Genomic DNA, 20,937 nt, shown 5'->3' with positions numbered 1-20,937 from the left:
AAAAATATAAAAATTCAAATCATCTATCTTTCCCCAGAATAAAAATAAACGTAAAAAAAATAAACATCTTAGGCATCGCTGTGAAACTATTTATTCATTTAAAATCTAAAAATATTCATCCCATACAGTGAAGGGCATGACGGAAAATAAAATAAAAATGGCTGATTCGCCATTTTTTTTTATCACTTTACCTCCCAATAATAAATTATCAAAAAGCCTTACACATGCCGAAAAGACATCAATACAAACAACAGATCACCGCACAGCACAGCTCCATAGATATAACTGTAAATATGTTTCTATGTTTTTTTCAGTATTAAAACACAATAAAAACTATATAAATGTGGTATCTTTGTAATCGTACTGACCCAGTGTATGAAGGTAACAGTTCACTTTTACCACATAAGGAAACAAAACCCGTAAAACTGTGGCTGAATTGCACTTTTCTCCACTACATTGTATGCAATAATAAATGGTGCCATTTCAAAGTACTTGTCCCTCCACAATATATCTGAATGGAAAAATAAAAAAGTTATAACTCTGGGAAGGCTGGGAGTAAAAAACAAAATGCAAAAATTAAAAATCCTCTGAGCTCAAGGGGTTAAAGGGGGTTAGTTACGGGAGACATTGCCAGGGGTCCTTCAACCAAATCATCTCTCTATATTTAAAAGGGTTTTCAAAGATTTTTTTACTGATAGGTGGGGATCCGACAGTCAGGACCCCTGCCGATCAGCTGTTTTGAGAAGGCGGTGGTGGTCCTTTGAGCGCTGCTGCCTTCTTGCAGCTCACCAAGCACAGGGCCGTACATTGTATAGCGGCTGCGCATGGTGTCGCCGATCAGCCCCATTCAGTTGAATAGGGCTAAGCTGCTCCTAGGCCACATGATCGATGAATGTGGCGTCACTGGCCTAGGAAAAGCAGAGAGAAGGCCTCAGCACTCACAGCTGCCTTCTCAAACAGCTGATTGGTGGGGGTCCTGGTTTTCGGGCCCCCACCAATTAGATACTGATGACCTAACTTCTGGATAAAAAAAATCTCAGGAAAACCCCTTTAATACAAAGTGTGTCCTTGAAAAAAGGAATAATCCACACATCAATACTAAAACTAGTAGGGTATGCAATGATTTGGCATTTTGTGGCCTAGTTCTAGTGCTAATGATACATACAGTCGTACTGTACAGTATAATAGACAACTATATATGGTATGCAACCTGTCTTTTTTCTTTGACTGTTCTTCATACCGATGGTCCTATTTGTGTGCTTTGTTCAGTCTTCAGTCTTACATTTTATGCTAATCCTTATTCTCAATCACTTTTGAAACAAAGCTTTTTCCAGTTTTCTAAAATTTATGTAAAAGTTAGTACTGTAAGTTTTTTTCATAATATATGCACTTGTTATTCTGAGTACTGTGTGAAATCTCACAGCACAATGCACACCGTCCAGCAGAGCGGTAGATAGAGATTGTGCACATAAAAAGTAGTAGGGTGTTAACTTATCCGATGAAATAACTTCCATTATTCTCTAACAGCAAGATTTTCCCTTTCTGTAGTTTTTTTTCGCAAAGAAAAATGAAAACATTTTGCATGTTGGGGTAAAAAGAGTCCTCAAAATAAAGAGAAAATTGAAGTTAGTATTTTGTAATAACAAATGTCCAGCCTTCCTTTGATGAAAACCACTCTCCCATTCCAAGTACATTTTGTTCTACACCAAAGGAGGCAATTCTCTTTGAACAGTTGATGTTCGTATCCTGAATGAAAGTTTGAAAAATAAAATTTTGGAGTGCATTTCTTTTTTTCAGAACTGGGTTCTTAAGTGTTTGCTGTGGCATATTGCTTTCTACAAATTATTTAGGTTAAAAGGCATAAAACCTTAAGTGAAATTAAAATCCTTAAATGTGTTTTTCTAATGTGCTTTGATAATTTTGCCCAAGAGCCACTAGATAGGTATACACGCCGCACCTTTGATTTTCAATACATACATTAATTATGCCGAAGCCGGAATGGTTGATAATTGACTTGAAATTGAAATAGCACAAAAGTGTAGGGACAAAGAACAAGAAAGGATCTTAAATACAGGCCTTGAGCTGAACAATAAAAGGCTTACATTAAACGTAGACAAAAGGAAGATTATACCATACAGGCAAACAATATAAGCAATAATTGCCTCTAATAAAGCCGTGTAATGGTAACAATGCCGTAGAGCCAGGCACAGAATTCTAAAGGTTTTGTGACAAGCACGTACGGATTAAATAAAATAATATTGATGTTTCTAGGTAAGGAAGCACAATGTTCTGAAGGGAACTGTTAAGCGCCCATAAGGAGATAAATAACTTGTTTTAGTTAACAATTGTATGAATCAAAATACTAAAGAAAGTAAAGAACATTTTTTAAAGCTTCCTCCTAGAAACCTCGTATGACTTCTGTCTGTAAACGTTTTCTGTTTGGAAGATGCAGACAACAGAAAAATAATCTGAGTATCCTGGCATTTTAGGGGCCCTAATGCATGAGAAGTAGTTTGAAATCCAAATGTGTTAAAAATGCCCTGTGAAATCCTAAAGGTGCTCTTTGGAATCTGGGCCCCTTTGCCCACCTAGGCTGCAAAAGAGTGTCACACATCTGGTATCGCCGTACTCAGGAGAAGTTGGGCAATGTGTTTTGGGTTGTCTTTTTACACATGCCAATGCTGAGTGAGATAAATATCAAATGACAACTTTGTATAATAAAATGGGCAAAGTTGTCTTTTAGAGAGATATTTCTCTCACCCAGCATGGGTATATGTAAAAAGACACCCCAAAACACATTGCCCTACTTCTCCAGAGTACGGTGATACCACATGTGTGACACTTTTTTGCAGCCTAGGTTTGCAAAGGGGCTCAAATTCCAAAGAGCACCTTTAGGATTTCACAGGGCATGTTTTACACATTTTGATTTCAAACTACTTCTCACGCTTTAGGGCCCCTAAAATGCCAGGGCAGTATAACTACCGCACAAGTGACCCCATTTTGGAAAGAAGACACCCCAAGGTATTTCGTGATGGGCATAGTGAGTTCATGGAAGCTTTTATTTTTTGTCACAATTTAGTGGAATATGAGACTTTGCAAGAAAAAAAAATCATAATTTTCCGCTAACTTGTGACAAAAAAAAAAATTCTAGGAACTCGCCATGCCCCTCACGGAATACCTTGGGGTGTCTTTTTTCCAAAATGGGGTCACTTGTGGGGTAGTTATACTGCCCTGGCATTTTAGGGGCCCTAATGCGTGAGAAGTAGTTTCAAATCCAAATGTGTTAAAAATGCCCTGTGAAATCCTAAAGGTGCTCTTTGGAGTGTGGGCCCCTTTGCCCACCTAGGCTGCAAAAAAGTGTCACACATGTGGTATCGCCATACTCAGGAGAAGTTGGGCAATGTGTTTTGGGTTGTCTTTTTACACATACCCATGCTGGGTGAGATAAATATTAAATGACAACTTTGTATAAAAAAAATGGGCAAAGTTGTCTTTTAGAGAGATATTTCTCTCACCCAGCATGGGTATATGTAAAAAGACACCCCAAAACACATTGCCCTATTTCTCCTGAGTACGGCGATACCACATGTGTAACACCTTTTTGCAGCCTAGGTGGGCAAAGGGGCTCAAATTCCAAAGAGCACCTTTAGGATTTCACAGGGCATTTTTTACACATTTTGATTTTTAAACTACTTCTCACGCTTTAGGGCTCCTAAAATGCCAGGGCAGTAAAACTACCGCACAAGTGACCCCATTTTGGAAAGAAGACACCCCAAGGTATTTCGTGATGGGCATAGTGAGTTCATGGAAGTTTTTATTTTTTGTCACAATTTAGTGGAATATGATACTTTGCAAGAAAAAAAATCATAATTTTCCGCTAACTTGTGACAAAAAATAAAAAATTCTAGGAACTCGCCATGCCCCTCACGGAATACCTTGGGGTGTCTTCTTTCCAAAATGGGGTCACTTGTGGGGTAGTTATACTGCCCTGGCATTTTAGGGGCCCTAATGCGTGAGAAGTAGTTTGAAATCCAAATGTGTTAAAAATGCCCTGTGAAATCCTAAAGGTGCTCTTTGGAATGTGGGCCCCTTTGCCCACCTAGGCTGCAAAAAAGTGTCACACATGTGGTATCGCCATACTCGGAAGAAGTAGGGCAATGTGTTTTGTGGTGTATTTTTACATATACCCATGCTGGGTGAGAGAAATATCTCTCTAAAAGTCAACTTTTCCCATTTTTTTATACAAAGTTGTCATTATAGAGAGATATTTCTCTCACCCAGCATGGGTATATGTAAAAAGACACCCCAAAACACATTGCCCTACTTCTCCTGAGTACGGCGATACCACATGTGTGACACTTTTTTGCAGCCTAGATGCGCAAAGGGGCCCAAATTCTTTTTAGGAGGGCATTTTTAGACATTTGGATCCTAGACTTCTTCTCATGCTTTAGGGCCCCTAAAATGCCAGGGGACTATAAATACCCCACATGTGACCCCATTTTGGAAAGAAGACACCCCAAGGTATTCAATGAGGGGCATGGCGAGTTCATAGAAGATTTTTTTGGGGGCACAAGTTAGCAGAATTTATTTTTTTTTCCTCACAAAGTCTCCCTTTCCGCTAACTTGGGACAAAAAGTTAAATCTTTCATGGACTCAATATGCCCCTCAGCGAATACCTTGGGGTGTCTTCTTTCCGAAATGGGGTCACATGTGCACATGTGGGGTATTTATACTGCCCTGGCATTTTAGGGGCCCTAAAGTGTGAGAAGAAGTCTGGAATCTAAATGTCTAAAATATTTTACGCATTTGGATTCCGTGAGGGGTATGGTGAGTTCGTGTGAGATTTAATTTTTTGACACAAGTTAGTGGAATATTCGTTATTGCAGCTTAGGCCTCTTTCACACTTGCGTTGTCCGGATCCGGCGTGTACTCCACTTGCCGGAATTACACGCCGGATCCGGAAAAACGCTAGTGTACTGAAAGCATTTGAAGACGGATCCGTCTTCAAAATGCTTTCAGTGTTACTATGGCACCCAGGACGCTATTAAAGTCCTGGTTGCCATAGTAGTAGCGGGGAGCAGGGGAGCGGTATACTTACAGTGCGTGCGGCTCCCGGGACGCTCCAGAATGACGTCAGAGCGCCCCATGCGCATGGATGACGTGCCATGCGATCACGTGATCCATGCGTTTGGGGCGCCCTGACGTCACTCTGGAGCGCCCCGGGAGCCGCACGGATGGTAAGTATGCTGCTCCCATGCGCTCCCTGTTACACTTTACCATGGCTGCCAGGACTTTAGCATCCCGGCAGCCATGGTAACCATTGAGAAAAAGCTAAACGTCGGATCCGGCAATGCGCCGAAACTACGTTTAGCTTACGGCCGGATCCGGATCAATGCCTTTCAATGGGCATTCATTCCGGATCCGGCCTTGCGGCAAGTCTTCAGGATTTTTGGCCGGAGCTAAAAGCGCAGCATGCTGCAGTATTTTCTCCGGCCAAAAAACGTTCCATTCCGGAACTGAAGACATCCTGATGCATCCTGAACGGATTTCACTCCATTCAGAATGCATTAGGATAAAACTGATCAGGATTCTTCCGGCATAGAGCCCCAACGACGGAACTCTATGCCGGAAGAAAAGAACGCAAGTGTGAAAGAGCCCTTATTCCCCAGTGTTGTCTGTTTCTTACTGAAACCTTTAAAAATGTCTGTCTGTGATTTTTGGCAACCCAGATCTTTTTATCCTGCTGTGTTATTCTAAAGGAAAGCAGTATCACCCTTATGAGGTAGGCTTGTATGGGCACTCTATTGAGAGTGGGCCCAAAACAAGTCACAAGTGATTAGAACTTGTACATGGTTTCCCTTTCTATCATGCCCCTTTGGCTCTAGTCTCCTCTGCTCTACCCTCCTTGGAGAGCTAAGCAAATGTTCTTTGGGCCTTGAGAACATATACAAACCTGTACACCACTCTCTGCAATCTCCATGGATAGCTGAATGGAATTGAAGAGGTACAGTACTTGACTAAGCACTTCTGCCCATTCATTTTAGTGATCACTGGGATTTTCAGGACCTGAAACACCATTGATCAAAAAACGTAGACATCAAAAGTTTTCTGAAACTGTAGATACCCTCTAAGGAGGACCCATGAGCTCTCCTAACCACTAGCAGAAAAGAGCTTGATTATAATCTTTTTTATGTGGATAAATTCTATTGCATAATTTCCTTGGTTTGGGCACCAACATCTGGATGTGAATTTGACTTCTTATAAGTAGTTGATAAGAGATAAGTGTCTAGAAGGAGGAGGAAGGAGAGCCCAGTGGGGACCCAGTAAGCGTTGGAATGGGAGCATCGGGGAAATGGTAAGGTGAGTAACCCTTATTTCATAGTTTTACTCCAATTTGATCCAGTTTAAAAAAAATTAAGCTGCTGACCAACCCCTTTAGCCTGATATTATTTTGTACTGTAGTGATGGAAATTCTGTTGCAAACATTAATGACACAACTGGAAATATTGTAGCACAGTATAATTTAATTTCTATTGGAATGTTCTTCTTAGTCCCAGTTCATAGATATTTCAGCAATGTGCTGATGCAGTTAAATGATAATCTATCTGCTCCAGGGCAGAGTTTGTACTGGTCATGTTAATAATCCCTTCATATATAACATACAGAGCCTCTTCGTATTTCAAAAACAAGAACATGACACCAAGATAATCGATTATTGCCTATGTCGTATTTATGTAGAAAATCCTGGCAGGGTTTTTACGATGTAAGAATACCTTGGCTCAGAAAGTGTGGTCAGAGTGCAACGCAGAGAGCCTGGGGCTCCTTAACAATGAGAACCCCTGCTGACTTATACTCCTGATATAAAAATTCTGCTTCTAGGTTTAAATATAGCCTCTTGGGTTCTATAAAAATAGCACATACAGTCTTACTTCATAACCCAGTGATTGCTGTGTTCATGGCCAGCTCGTAGGAGAAGATATTTGAAGGAGTAGATGAGAACATGGACATTTTTCCATTATAGTAAAAGCAATATATGTTTGAACATCATTCTTTCTGCAGGCCAGATGGTTTCCAGAAGAATCATATTGAGCTGTATGTCTAGTTATTGGTTCACATATGTCCGGCACACCATGAATACACTTGTAATCTTTTCTCTAGTGGAAAGATCCTCAGAATCTCTGAAATATATTCTTTCTAAAGAATTTGAAGTGTGGCACTCACCAACCATTAAAATCTTCTCTTTATTTGTGCAACAGGTGGACAAACTTTAGGGCAACAGTCGTTTTGTGCTATCTGACCTTCATCTGGCCCCAGGTGAAGGATTTGTTTGGCACATTGGCATAAAGAACCGCCATGTACCGTATTTTCTATAGTCTTACCATTTAAAACGTGGAGACACAGGATTGGTAATGAATTGCAGTGGTGCCAGCTCTTATGATTGAACTCTATGAAATGTATTAGAAGCTGATTCTTGGGTCTTTGGTCTTAAATGTACCTGCAGATTTATAAGGTAACCTGCATTACACAGGCCGATTGAGCAAGCGATTGTCGGGAGGAAAGCATTCTATCCCGGCAATTTCTTGCTAGCTAGCAGAGGACACCGCTGCTATTAAATGCAGAGATCTCCTCCGGAACATGGGGAGGAGCAATCGTTATGCCATCACTTGTCCCCATGCTGTTTAGTGGTTTGCCGGCGGCAGATCGTAATTAGACAGCAGGATCTGCCGACGGCAAACGATCTGCTTAAAAATCACAAATGCCAGATGAACAAGCGTTTGCTCATTCATCAGGCAATCGTCGGCAGTATTACACTGTCATATGATCGCTAATGAGCATTCATACGAATTAACGAAAAATCGGCAGGTGTAAAATCGCCTTAAAGGGGTTCTGCATTTTTTTTTTTACTGATGATCTATTCTCTGGATAGATCATCAGCATCTGATCGGCGGGGGTCTGACACCCAGGACCAGCTGTTTGAGAAGGCAGCGGCGCTGGCAGTAGCGCCGCGGCCTTTTCGCTGTTTACCGCAGGCCCAGTGACGTCACGACTAGTATCAATGGCCTGTGCGCGGCTAAGCTCTGTTCACTTGAATGGTCCATTCAATGATTCAAGTGAACAGACCCCCACCGATCAGATGCTGATGATCTATCCAGAGGATAGATAATCAGTTTAAAAAAACTGCAGAACCCCTTTAAGAAAGGGGAGCACATCTGCAGTTTCCTAATCTATTTGCATTGGATAATCTCTTTTGCTACAGTTCCCAGACATAAAATCCTTTAATCTGGCATTGACAGGACCTAAATGGTGCCAGTTTATAAAATATTTTGGATGACTGGACAGTCGTACAAATGTAGATACAAATTACTTGGAAGGGTTGAGCATTTAGAGCCGCTCCAATAGTTTATGGTCTTCTTATTCAAGTCTATCATTGAATGTACTGTATATATCATGAATAGTGATGAGCAAATCTGAAATTCAGTTTGGTTTCAATACTGACACAAATAAATTTGACCTGAATCGAAAGTGCTCCAGCTGCCTTAAGAAGTTATGGATGACATTCTGGGGTCTCCTAGGACTGTATGCTACACATTTCAAGGTCTTTAACACTAAGACATCATAGGTCATGTCAAAGTGACAGCCAGATACAGTTTACAGCTACAGGTAAATGAATGGCCGCTGCTAGTAACAAACAGCCTCTTTAAAAATAAACTGCACTGTTGGACTTTATACATTTTTGTTTAAAACAGTCCAAAAATGTTTTTGGTGGAAAATACCTGCCAGTGTATATGGATAAATACAGACACCTTCGCAGGTCATGTGATCCACTTTCTTCATCTTTCCTGTCTTCTGATGAAAGAATGGTGACACCTTTTTGATAAATTTGCCAGAATCGAATTGCCAAAAATTCTGATTTTGTTCAACCCAAATATTTAGAAAAATCTGGTTGAATTCAATTTAAGTCAAATTGATTCACTCATCCGTAGTCACTACTCATCCAGTAGAAAGTGGTGATGTTAGTGCTTCAGCCTGGCAGCATTGCGACACCATTGGGTCAACTGGATAAGTAGTGATGCACTTTATATTTTAGCCCATTTCCCAAAAATTGATGGGTCTTCAGGGGTAATTAACTTTGGATTTTCCAAAGGATTGTCCCTAATTAGGAAGAATAATCAGCTTTTTATCCAGAAACAGAGTCACATTTGTCCATGGGCTTTGTCTGGTACTAAGATTTAGACCAAGTAATAAAGTGAATTGCAACACTAAGGCACAGCCCATGAACAAGCATGGCTCCGTTTTTAAGGAAAAAGAATCAGACTTTTTTCCTATTCTTGGACAAGTTCTTTGAGTCAAATATTAACCATTTTGTTGATAAGACTGAATCTGTGATTTTTTTAATAAATAGTTTATGACTTTTGTGTCAGGAAGGGTGTTCAGTATGGACTCTGTATTTATCCAGTACCCCCACCACTTTTGCTGACAGCTACTTCACTTCTAGATGTCCAGAAAAAAAGGGGCCATGGATCAGCGGAGTTCAATCGCTGTGTGTATTCCTCCAAAATGATACACTGGCATACTGAGGTACAGCAGCATTAGGAATGTTCCCAATTGTGACATTATTCTGGCAATGCTATGTGCTCCAACTGCATATCGAGTACAGTGGAGAGTGGAAGCAATGTGGGACATTCATATCAGCCTGTGGTCTGGAGAGAAACATCATATCTGTATAGGAAGTAAATGGAAAATCATATATTATGGAAGAATATCCTGGACTGTGGAATCTCTGTTTAATTTTAGTAATGGGTTATCGCATCACATTAATGTACAAAATTAAGTCAGACATCAGATAATACATGACAATCTCTAACAAAGCTACAACCAGCCCTGTACCTCACATGGATTGAGAGATCTGCCCATTCATTGCTCCAATTGCTCTGCTAAATTTATTTCAAACTGGCAGCTCAGGTGATGTGTCCTTCCTCGGGGGACATGGCCTTTCTGCTGCAGCTCTTTCCCTCTAAGGGCTCATTCAGACGGCCGTATGCTGTCCGCAAAAATGCGGATCCTTTTTTTTGCAGATTAGATGCTGTCCTATTCACTTCTATGGGGCCCTTTTCTTCCATTGCATGGCTCAGCAAAAAATTGAAACATGTCCTATACTTGTCAGTGAAAATCAGGACATGGCCCTATTGAAGTCTATGGATCAGGAAAAAAACGGAATGCAATCCGTTTTTTTTGCGGACATGCTGAACTGTCCGCAAAAAAACAGATCCGCATTTTTGCAGACAGCATACTGCTGTCTGAATGAGCCCTAACTGTCAAAGATTTTAAGAGAAGTCTCTACCATGTCATGGTGTGTAGGGACACACCACATTTTTAAGTGGAATTATAATGTCAAGTTAACATTAACTAATTAACATGAGGAATAACAAAAACATTGCAAAAGATGCTTCGGTATTGTTACTTCATTGGTAGTGCAAGTATTTAGTAAATCAGACATGTCTGACCGGTCTTCTTCAAGGCATATGTGATAAGTGGCATCTAGGCCCTAGACATATTGGCCCACAGTCACCATTGCGGCTGCACCTGAATTTTGGCTTATTGTGCACCATAAGTGGGACGTCTGTGGTTCAAAATGTCACATCTGGTTTAAACATATTAAAGGAACTGTCTCTTCTCAGGCATTGATGGTGTATTGTTAGGATATTTCATCAATGTCAGATAGGTGTGCTTCCCAACTCTGGGACCCACTCTTATCTCCAGAAAAGGCCTGCTGAACAGGGAGCAGTAGTTCATTCGTTGCTATTTGCAGCAGTTCAATAGTGGTGAATGGAACGGCAGCCATGCTTGCGCAGTGCACTCTCTAATCACCACTATGGGAGTTCCGAAAACAGCTGACCGCGCTCGATTCATAGCGATGAATGGAGCATGCACGGTGAGCTCACCTTCACTTTCGTGGCTGTAGAGGTGGGATCCACATCTATCTTACATTGATGGCATATCCTAGTGATATGCCGACAACGTACGAAATGGGAATACCCCTTTAAGCAAATAAGTCAAAAAGAATAACCCACCACGCCTTGCTTAGATAGGGAGTGTGGCTTAGCTTTAGTGTTGTGTGGCTTACCCACAGGGTGGCTTAAAGTATAACTGTCGTATTTTTTTTTTTTTGGGAGTATTGGATTGTGGTGATTAATATCTCCTTGGTGGCCCTATTTCAACTTTTCACTGTGTATTCAATTACCCCTTAATTCCACAGTTTTGTTCCCTGTACTGCCTACTTTTACCTGTGCTTAAAATCAGGTTGCTATGCAGGGTCCAAGGACGGAGGACGCAGAAGCACGAAGCCTGCAAGGTCAGATTACTGACAGCCAGGGACTGTAAGTAAATGATTAAAGCCAGGTCCTCCCCAGCAGCTGATAACAGTGCCTGGGCTGTGTGCACTTCTCCCTGTCCCTGCGCTTGGCAGACGCTCCCTCACTCAGCAGAGCTGGAGAAGTAGAGTTGAAGCAGCGCAGACCAGGGAAGGGAGATCTGCCATCTGCTCAGTGTATAAATGAAAGCAACGTGTGGTAAGAGGACCCCTTTGTGCTGCAGGAGATTAACCCTTTGGGGGGAGGGCTCTGGTTACTGACACTTTTGGGGGGCTATTGTTACTGGCTAGTGAGGGCAGGCGGGATTAGCCTCAGGGTGAGGGCAATGGCGGCCATCTTAGCTGAATAGTGAAATTGCCGTTTTATGCAGACTGGTTGCTAAGGGCTGAATCTTATTAAATATGGGGTCAGTCTAATAGTAACTGATTCTGGAATATCATGTTATTAGTAGCTACATATATGAAAATTGAAATTAGGGTCTAAGTGTGACAGTTATCCTTTAAGATGCAACATTTTGCACCAAACAGTGCCAAAATTTTGCCACACAATACTATAGCAAAGTAAGCCAAGTGCCAACCGATAGGTGGTATAAAGTTAGGCAAAGGGTATGTGCACCAGGTGTATCATCCAACATAAGACACTATGATCAATTTGGCGGTCTTTAGATTGCCTGGCCTACGTTTTCACTGCCTACATTTTAGGCAGGATTGGTAAATCTGCCCCATTGTGTTAACAGGCTAATACAATATCAATCTGCTTCAGGGTCTTTCTTCTTCTTGATATACGTATTACTTCATTTGTGTCGATACTAACAAAATGAATCCTGAAAAGTGTTGGATTATCAGATTTTTTGAGTATTGGTGAATTAAAGGAATTTAAATGTATACACCTCTTATTTCCGAGCTTTTATTCATTTGTCATCATCTTTATCACAAGCTTACATTTCAGTCTGATCACCTCCATATATCATGACCCCCTTATTCTCCTCAACACTGAAGCCACTAGACATGGCAGGGAGGGCAAAGGCTATATTCCGTTGATAGAAAACGCTTTCCGAAATTCCCTGAGGTTATAATTCAGGGTGCTGACTAAATTATTTCAGTGTAGAAACGTGCTTAATTATATGGATTACTGAATAAATTGTCAAGTGTAAGGAATTATTCTGATAAATTAAAATACTAATTAAACAGGCTGTTGCAGAATTTTGAGAACACTATAGGATTCCGCTTCTTCAGGTAATTTGCATATCCTTCATCTATGAATTTAATTTTGAAGGGCTTCATTTTTGTATTTCAGAACCCTTTGTTTCACACAAATACAAAACGAAGTCTTATGTTGCCCATTGCTGTGAATGTTCCAAATGAGTTCTACTTTTATTAGGAAAAAGAAATTAAATTCTAAAATGTGTCCTTTTCTATTCCGGATAAATTGTAGAACTGTAATATGAAAAGAGATAGATTTGATTTAAAAATAATGAGATTCTCCGACATTTTCAGCTTGCGCTTAATCCTTAGGAATGAAAAAAATAGGGATTTGTTAAGCACAAAAGTTTGCTCCTGTGTTTTATCGATAGTTGAGGTATTTTTATTTTTATAATACTGATGTAAATAGGCAGGTGATTTACTGTATGAACAGCAGCTCTGGAAAAGCCGTACATAGTACAGTATGTTGTCCTGGAATTAAGTACGAAGAATTGTAGCATGATTTCTCAGGCATTCTGATGGAGAACATGTTCTCACTGAAGAGATCCAGCTTTGGCTACTTCCACACTAGCGTTTTTTTTGTGGATCCGTCATGGATCTGAAAAAACGCTTCCGTTACAATAATACAACCGCATGCATCCGTCATGAACGGATCCAGTTGTATTATGTCTTATATAGCTATGACAGATCTGTCATGAACACCATTGAAAGTCAATGGGGGACAGATCAGTATTCTATTGTGTCAGAGAAAACGAATCCATCGGCATTGACTTACATTGTAAGTCATGACAAATCCATCTTGCTCCGCACCACATCACGGACAGAAAAACGCTGCTTGCAGCGTTATTCTATCCATGGTGGGAGCACAACCAAACTGAACGGAATGCATTTTGGTGCACTCCGTTTCGTTAAGTTTTTTCCCGGTTGACAATTAATGGGGACAAAACTGAAGTGCTTTCCTCCGCTATTAAGAGCCTATGACGGATCTCAATAGCAAAATTGAAAAAGCTAGTGTGAAAGTAGCCATAGTTAGGCAATGTTTCATGGGGAAAAAAATAAGTCTTCTCTTTTCCAATAGGAAGAAAACAATCTCATATCAGCCAAACTAGAACTCTTCTGAAAGAAAGAGAAACTCATGATCATGAGATATTTAAATAAATAGCCGTCTATGTAATGCATGACTCTGCTAAGTCGCATGGACATCCCCTGGAATAAGCTTGGCTAGGGTTTGTTTTAACACGAAGGAACTCCATTATAAATGAAAACCTGAGAAGGTCCAGGTTCTCTATCCTCCAGAAACCATCTGCTATTCAATTGAACTGTCTTCAATGTAATGCATGGACTTAAAGAGCAGCTCCCTATTGTGGCTCATAAAGTGGGTCCTGAATCGGGGAACCCCTGTGGACATTGGGCTTATGGACAAGGGCCATCTTTAGAGATGACCAAATCAATTCAAATGTAAAAAAAAATTCAAGTCAAAATCAAACCCAAATTTTTGGCGATTACATTTGGGCAAAGTTCACAAAATGGCATTAGGCGAGATGAAGAAAGTGGATCAAATAATCCCAGGTGGTATGTGTGTGTACACACATGTAGTCATTTGCCGCCAAAAAGTTTTTGGACCATTAAAAAAAAAACATAAAAAATAACAATCTACATTGCACTTTGTTTTTAAAGCTGTTACCATATAACAAAAACAAAGACAGGTACACTCTGCGGTCTTACTAAGCCCTCAAACGGGTGTTAAAATTGAGAGATTAGCCAACATGTCCCACGTGAGGACATGTCTGAGCCCGAGCACCTGTGTAGGATGTCCATTGTGGTACTTGTGGTCCGCTGCAGGCATCCTCCATTGTATGCATTTTTGCTGGTGATTGCCATCAGCAGCGGACCACAAGTGCAGGATCTGCCCCCCCGGTATAGATGCACCACTGCATATGGGGTTGAGCACTTCCTGCTTTTTAATACCACGCCAATTTGTAGTTTGTATTTTAAAGCTGTTACCACCAGCAGGGATGTATTTACTCATAGCCATAAGTGTTACTGTCTCTTTAAGATTACTAATGCTGGCTCGGCGTTAAAGTGCTTGACAGGAGACAGTCCCAGAATGTCTTCCAGCACCTTTTCAGGGCAATTGTAAAACTTTCGATTCTGGGCGAATTTATTCTTTGGCTGTATTGAATTCAGATAGAATTTCATGAAATTCACTCATCACTAGTCGTCTTTATTAGGTTGGCCCTTTAACGTTGATTCATGAGTCGCTTTTTCAGGGGGCAGTGTGTGTTCAGGAGTACTGTACAGTACATGATGATCTGCAAAAAGTTGGCGCTCGCAAGGCTGGTAAGGTAACTACTCAGATAGCCTCCGGTGGGGAAGGTGACTGGTGTATAGAGCACAATGAGGCCATCGAGACCTTTTTGAGTTATTGAGACATCCTGTTCCACTATTTCATTGACATAAAATGTGCTTATGTTCTGCTGATGGCTCCTGCAGGGTAATGTTGGTCTTTGTAGTCCACCAATGATCACGCTGGAGTGCTTGTAACAGAAATACAGATTATAACATTGTTAGTGCAGCTAGGAGTCAACATTAGTAAGGTGCTATAAAAAAAAAACTGTTGCTTTTGCCGTGTCTTTCTTGGTCTTATGCATCTGTGCTAAGGGCGCTAATGGGCTGACACAGCTGCCATGTGGGTGTTAAAACAATAATGGCTTTCGAAAGGATGCAGATTCTGCCTGACATGCTAATCGCAATGGCTGGCTATCATGCTTACGCTCTGTATTAAGTCCCTGGTAAAATAATACTTTTTTGTGTCAATGGTCGGCCTAAGAATGGAATCTAATTAGGATGCTTGTCTTTCATAGTGATCCCTACTCTACTGATAGGTACTGATAGAGTACATGCTTTGAAAAGACTTGCAGACATTTGGTGACTCATGCTCGTAAGATAAATAACAGTTCACTTTTTTTCTCATCCTAATAGCTGCGAATAAAGAGAAGCTTGAAAAATCCACAAAACTAAGAATCCTGCAAACAGGGGTGGCTGAGGTAGGACCTTCTATTTTCTTTCTTTTATGTGTTTTATATAGACAAATATCTTTTGTGTTGCAATATAAATGCTCGTACCATCAAAGTAGAGTTCTGCTGGCTTCTCTAACACGTTGTGCCCCATGAAAGTTGTATTCAAGCGAGACATTTAAAATAGTTCTTTTGGACTAAAATACTGTTGACCTACTCTTAGGGCATGTTCACTTGTCTTGCATTCAAGTATTGCAAATCCAGCATGTAGTTACTACAGGATCTGTGCCATAAATCTGAGTGTCAACCTGGATGTCATTGGCATACCTTTAATGGAGGCAGACCAGGTGACTACTATGGGGGCCCTTGCACTGGGCTGCTTCTTCTTTCTGTTCCTGATGAGTATCTGGAATGGGCTATTTTTCTTTATCATGTTCCAAGGCTTGTTAAAAAGTCAGACTTTGAGGTTATAGGGAGCCACTTCTGATAAGTGGTGCTATTAGATGGTTCTCTTTTCCTGGAGATATCTTTTTGCATATCTTCCTGATGAAAAAAACACAGCATTTACTTGCAACCACCACTGGGGAGAGTTCAGTGCAACAGATTATTACAATTTTTAATTCAGCCAATCCTAACTGCATATATTCCTATGCCCTGAGCTCCCCCTAGTGGTGGCCAACTTCATATTAGAAGGGAAGCAGGTGATAAATTAATGTATTTATGCCAGTCCTCTGATATAGTTTTATAAAAATTTTTAATAAAAATGTTTTCTGCTTAATTAAAAAAACATAAATTTATCAGCAATCTGGGGCATTTCACTGCATGGGAGTGATTGATGCATGCATACTGGGAAACTGGGTGGGACAAGGGGGGGTCCCTACAAAATTTTCAGAAATTTTTCCATTGCACCCTATGAGATCTCTGTACTACCCTACTCAGGGGCGTACATAGAAGTCATTGGGCCTCATAGCAAGAATCTGTTTGAAACAGCAGAGGCCTGCAGCTCATGTCTGCGACCAGCAAAAATGCCGATCGCAGGCATTTAACCCTTCAGATAAATGGTGGTATTAGAAAGTGCAACTTGTCCTGCAAATAAACAAGCCCTCATATGGTTATTTGAATGGAAAAATAAAAAAAAGTTATGCATCCAGGAAGACAAGAAAAATGAAAACGCAAAAACCCCCCAAAAAACTCCGGTATCCAAAGGGTTAATATAAGACCTCAGAGCCCTTAATTACTACCAGACCAGACCCTTATATTTATTTACATCCCAGTCCTGAAAATTTATTCAGACCCCTAGACTAATTAAATACCCCAGAACTGACCCCTAAATTGTTTCAGACCCCTAAAGCAGACCCCAAACAAGAGCCAGTAGCATGGAAGGCAAAAATACAGCCCATTATCTATTTATTTAATACAATAGCTAATGGCCCATTTTTAATGTGAAGGAGGCCCACGTCCCCATCACATCCTTTACTAGGGGCAACAGTTTCAGAGCAGAAACAAAAATATTTTTTTTTATGCATGTTTGTATGTGAGTTTATGACACGCTTATCCTTGTTCTCTGTAGATGATTAGTATTGTTATGTACTGTGCTAATAGTAATCCGCTAATCATTTTCTGTGTTGTATCAGAATATTATGCATATGTATCAGTATGCGTGTGCCAATCAACATTTAGTAAACTCTGTGTTTATGGTGCCCATGAAATGACAGTATTAATACGTCAAATGCTCCAATCATATTGACCAAGGAATCTATATTATTCAGTAACATGGGTGTTCTGTATAGTAGATTTTGCAATTAGATCCTTGACCTTTGGCGGCTGAAAAACATATCCCTGTGAAAAAATGACTCATCCACCTACAGATTTATAATTGCATTGCATTAGGCTACACTTTGATTGCAATTCCCGTACTTTACATGCATGGGTAATTTCCGTTGAGTGAAGAGAAGCAACCTTTTCCCTGTTTAAGTGAAAGAAAATAAAAATGTCATCGGGATTGCCTCCACTGTCATTTCGTTCTTCCAAATTGTAATTGGTGGTAGAAAACTATTTTTACAGTACCATGCTTATGCAAATAAGGTGTTCGGTGCACAGAGAGGTGTCCCAGAGCACCTTAGCTTCTCCACTGAATATCAGTTGCTACTCTCAAGCACCTTGCATGGCTCAGTACAGTCAGCCCACATCTCCACTGTGGATTACACTACTGGTGCTTGCGCAGTACATCTTGTCCAGCAGTGCAGACGATTACTACGCATGCGCCGATAACATCATCCTTCACCCCAAAGAGGGGACACATGGCAGAAATCTCAGTCCTCCATACAGTAGAAGGATTATGTCATGTGCGCTGCAGGGAGGCATAATCAGATGTAATGCGGCACAGCCGTGAGTTTACTGAGCCAAAATGCCTGTCCCTGACAATGAAGAGAAGGAGGGCAGTGGTAATTGGAGGGGAGAAGATGAACCGGAGGGGGATCAGGTTCATCCCTTGGTCCTCATTGGAATGGTTTTACATAACAACAGTATGTTTTACTAAGCCGTTTACCAGCCATGTATTATGCCTGGTTCGATAGGGGTCATTCTGCTGACAGATGCCTTTTATTATGTACTATGTTACTATGTTACTAATATCATGTGGTTCTGTGTTAGTAGAATCATCACCAAGATGCAAATGGCTATGCCAAGATCAGTTGTGACATGATACAAACCCTCTAGTGTCTGTTGTACCTTTACCCAATATCCAAACAGTTTGAGACATCTCCATAGCATGTAGATCATGTCAGCAAGGCTAGGGCTACATGGTATTCTTGGCCATGATGCCAGGGGCGTAGCTATAGGGGGTGCAGAGTTAGCAGTCGCTACCGGGCCCAGGAGCCTGAGGGGGTCCAAAGACCCTTGTGCCGCATAAGAAGACACCGGTATTATAGGAAATGCATGCTGGTCAAGTTACACCTCTGGCTGGAGGGAAGGGGTTAAGTCAGGAATTTGGCATGGGTTATGGGTTGGGGCACCATTTAAATTTTTGGCTCAGGCAGCGCGAAGGCTATGTGCTTCCCTGCCCCTGGCCACAAAGCACTGAGGGAAGGGGGGCCCAATCTGAATTCTTGCACCAGAGCCCATGATCCTTTAGCTAGGCCTCTGCACGATGCCCATTAAACCAAAAATCTCTGTTCAGCAGTACAGCTACAGAAATGAATGAGGTCGCAACGTGTCTCATAAGCTGCGACAACGCAACCCAAGAACTGCAAGAAGTTCCAACCCTGCTCGATCTATTTTCAATTCTGAGGTAACGCAACTTGTGAGCCACACTGCAAACTCATTCATTTCTATGGCTGCACTGCACTGCTACACAGTACTCCTCGCTCGGTGTTTAGGCCAAGATTGCTGTGTAGCTCCAGCTTTACATGGATGTTCTTAGAAGGTTGAGTACGGTGTATTGTGCATCCGATCCCTGAGAGTTGGCTGCTGAAAAACAGTTATATTCCTGAATTCCGTGATCAAGTGAATAAAATACAGCACTTACATTTTATGCTTCTCTTTTTTTAAGCTAGAAGGCAACAACATGGCTTGAAAAAGCGCAACAAGTGCAAAACGGCTGTTGCCTTCTAGCGGTGTTTTGCCCGCATGACGCTGACCTTTTTATGTGAATAAAGCTGCAAAGAGTATTTTTTGGTGAGTGCCGCATTCTTTTTTCTTTTCTCTCCTTTGTTGCAAATACTACTTGTTTTTTATGCTGAGCACCACCACTACTCACATTCGATCAGGGCAGCACCAAATTATATCCCACACCTACAGCAGTGCCGACCGTATCCTCTACATATTACTCTTTTTTAATCTATTTTCTCCCATATCTCAATCATATGGTAAGGAATAATAATACTAAATGACCTATAATTCATCCATTTTGTCAGGCCTTGTCATAGATGCCACATAAACTGAACCTCGGTCTGAGAAGCAGCTTGCTGTTGTTGAAACCTTCTACACTGCTATGTTTGCATGGAAAGGTTGAGATAATTAATCCTTCTCCTTTCCCATTGGAAATGGGGGGGTATGGAAAATTTGGATTTGCGCGATTTCTAATACTACTGTTGTCAGGAGTTTTCCCAGTATAAATACTGTGCATAATTGTGATAGGAGGGTTGCCATGCTGACCAGTCATGCCCAAGTGAGGATGGTATTCAAGCCATTCAGGTCCCTGGCTCAGCGTCAAATCCTAGAGCTAGGCAGGATATATAAGTTTTGCTATTCAACCATTGCATTGCTGGTTATTTCGCTGTATCCTGGCTCCATTCTGTTTAATATCATATTCCTGTAACTGACTACTGGCTTGCTCTCCTTGTAAGCTGACCTTGACTCTTCTGTGGATTAACCCATTGATTTCTCTTTGTACCTCTCTGGTCATTCTTGTAGGTCTGCCACTAGTATGCCTGTGCCAGTTTACTGCCACCAACTCCGGAGACGTAACATGGGTCCCTAGCAGAAAAGTCAACCCTGCCTTGTGGCGGGCTCTGTTGAGGAACCTAGGGGTAGCCTTAGTTTCCTACCACCCTGAGTGATTTTTGAAGACTGGTAGCAGTTTTAGGGTTGACTGGCTGTGGTCCAGACAGTGACCTTAGTATATCCTACACCTCTCATCTTATGTGTCAGAGAGTGCATTGGTTTCCCTCAAACATCAGTACATATGGAATGCTCCTCTGCCTTCTCTACTGTTCATGACACTGTTCACTTCACCTAATGAATAAAAGAGAAATATCACAGTACTTTGTTTAGAGGAGAGGTTCTGGTAGTAGGTTCCCAAACCAGCAATATAATTGATAATTCAAACTTCCGCTAACTCTGTTTTTATTGGTTTCTCATCTTTTTAGGCGCAAATCAGATTATAGACCAGCAGACCTTCTTCAGGCTATTTGATTGCCGAGAAAGAAAAATATGATAAAAGCATGTAATAGCTGTGGTAATGTCTTACGTTTCTTAATGTTGGCTCAATTAAACGGCCTGAAGGTCTGCTGACCAAAAATGTTTGCCTGTAATCAGATTTTCCCCTAGAAGATGAGAAACCAATAAAAACAGATTGAACAGGATTTTAGTGTGCTGAAGTTTCAAATATCTAATGAATGACCTAGAGATTGGGGACACTTAACCCAATAACACATTTACAGTAGTTTGTGAAGGTTAGTTTCATGGCATACCACATTCTTCTTCTCCTTTATCGTTCATTTTTTAAAATATTTTTAGATACTATGTTATCTTTACCTACCCTTAATTTTTGCATCATGAAATTTCATCTTGAAAATTGGAATCTGGCAGCTTGATGAATTAATCAAAGCCAACAATTCACCAGAT

At 41.0% G+C, this 20,937-nt stretch overlaps 1 protein-coding gene across 1 annotated transcript in view; it reads left to right on the top strand.

The window, feature by feature from the left end:
• Nucleotides 1–20,937, top strand: part of PTPRN2 (protein tyrosine phosphatase receptor type N2) — a 1,552,619-nt gene that overhangs the window by 1,144,191 nt on the left and 387,491 nt on the right. The window contains exon 12 of the mRNA XM_044294005.1: nt 15,557–15,621. Within this exon, the coding sequence (XP_044149940.1) occupies nt 15,557–15,621 (65 nt within the window). The remainder of the gene's footprint in view (nt 1–15,556; nt 15,622–20,937) is intronic.

This window comes from Bufo gargarizans, chromosome 5, assembly GCF_014858855.1.
Source record: "Bufo gargarizans isolate SCDJY-AF-19 chromosome 5, ASM1485885v1, whole genome shotgun sequence".
NCBI classification, from domain to species: Eukaryota; Metazoa; Chordata; class Amphibia; order Anura; family Bufonidae; genus Bufo; species Bufo gargarizans.
This window is presented reverse-complemented; position numbering and strand designations above follow the sequence as displayed.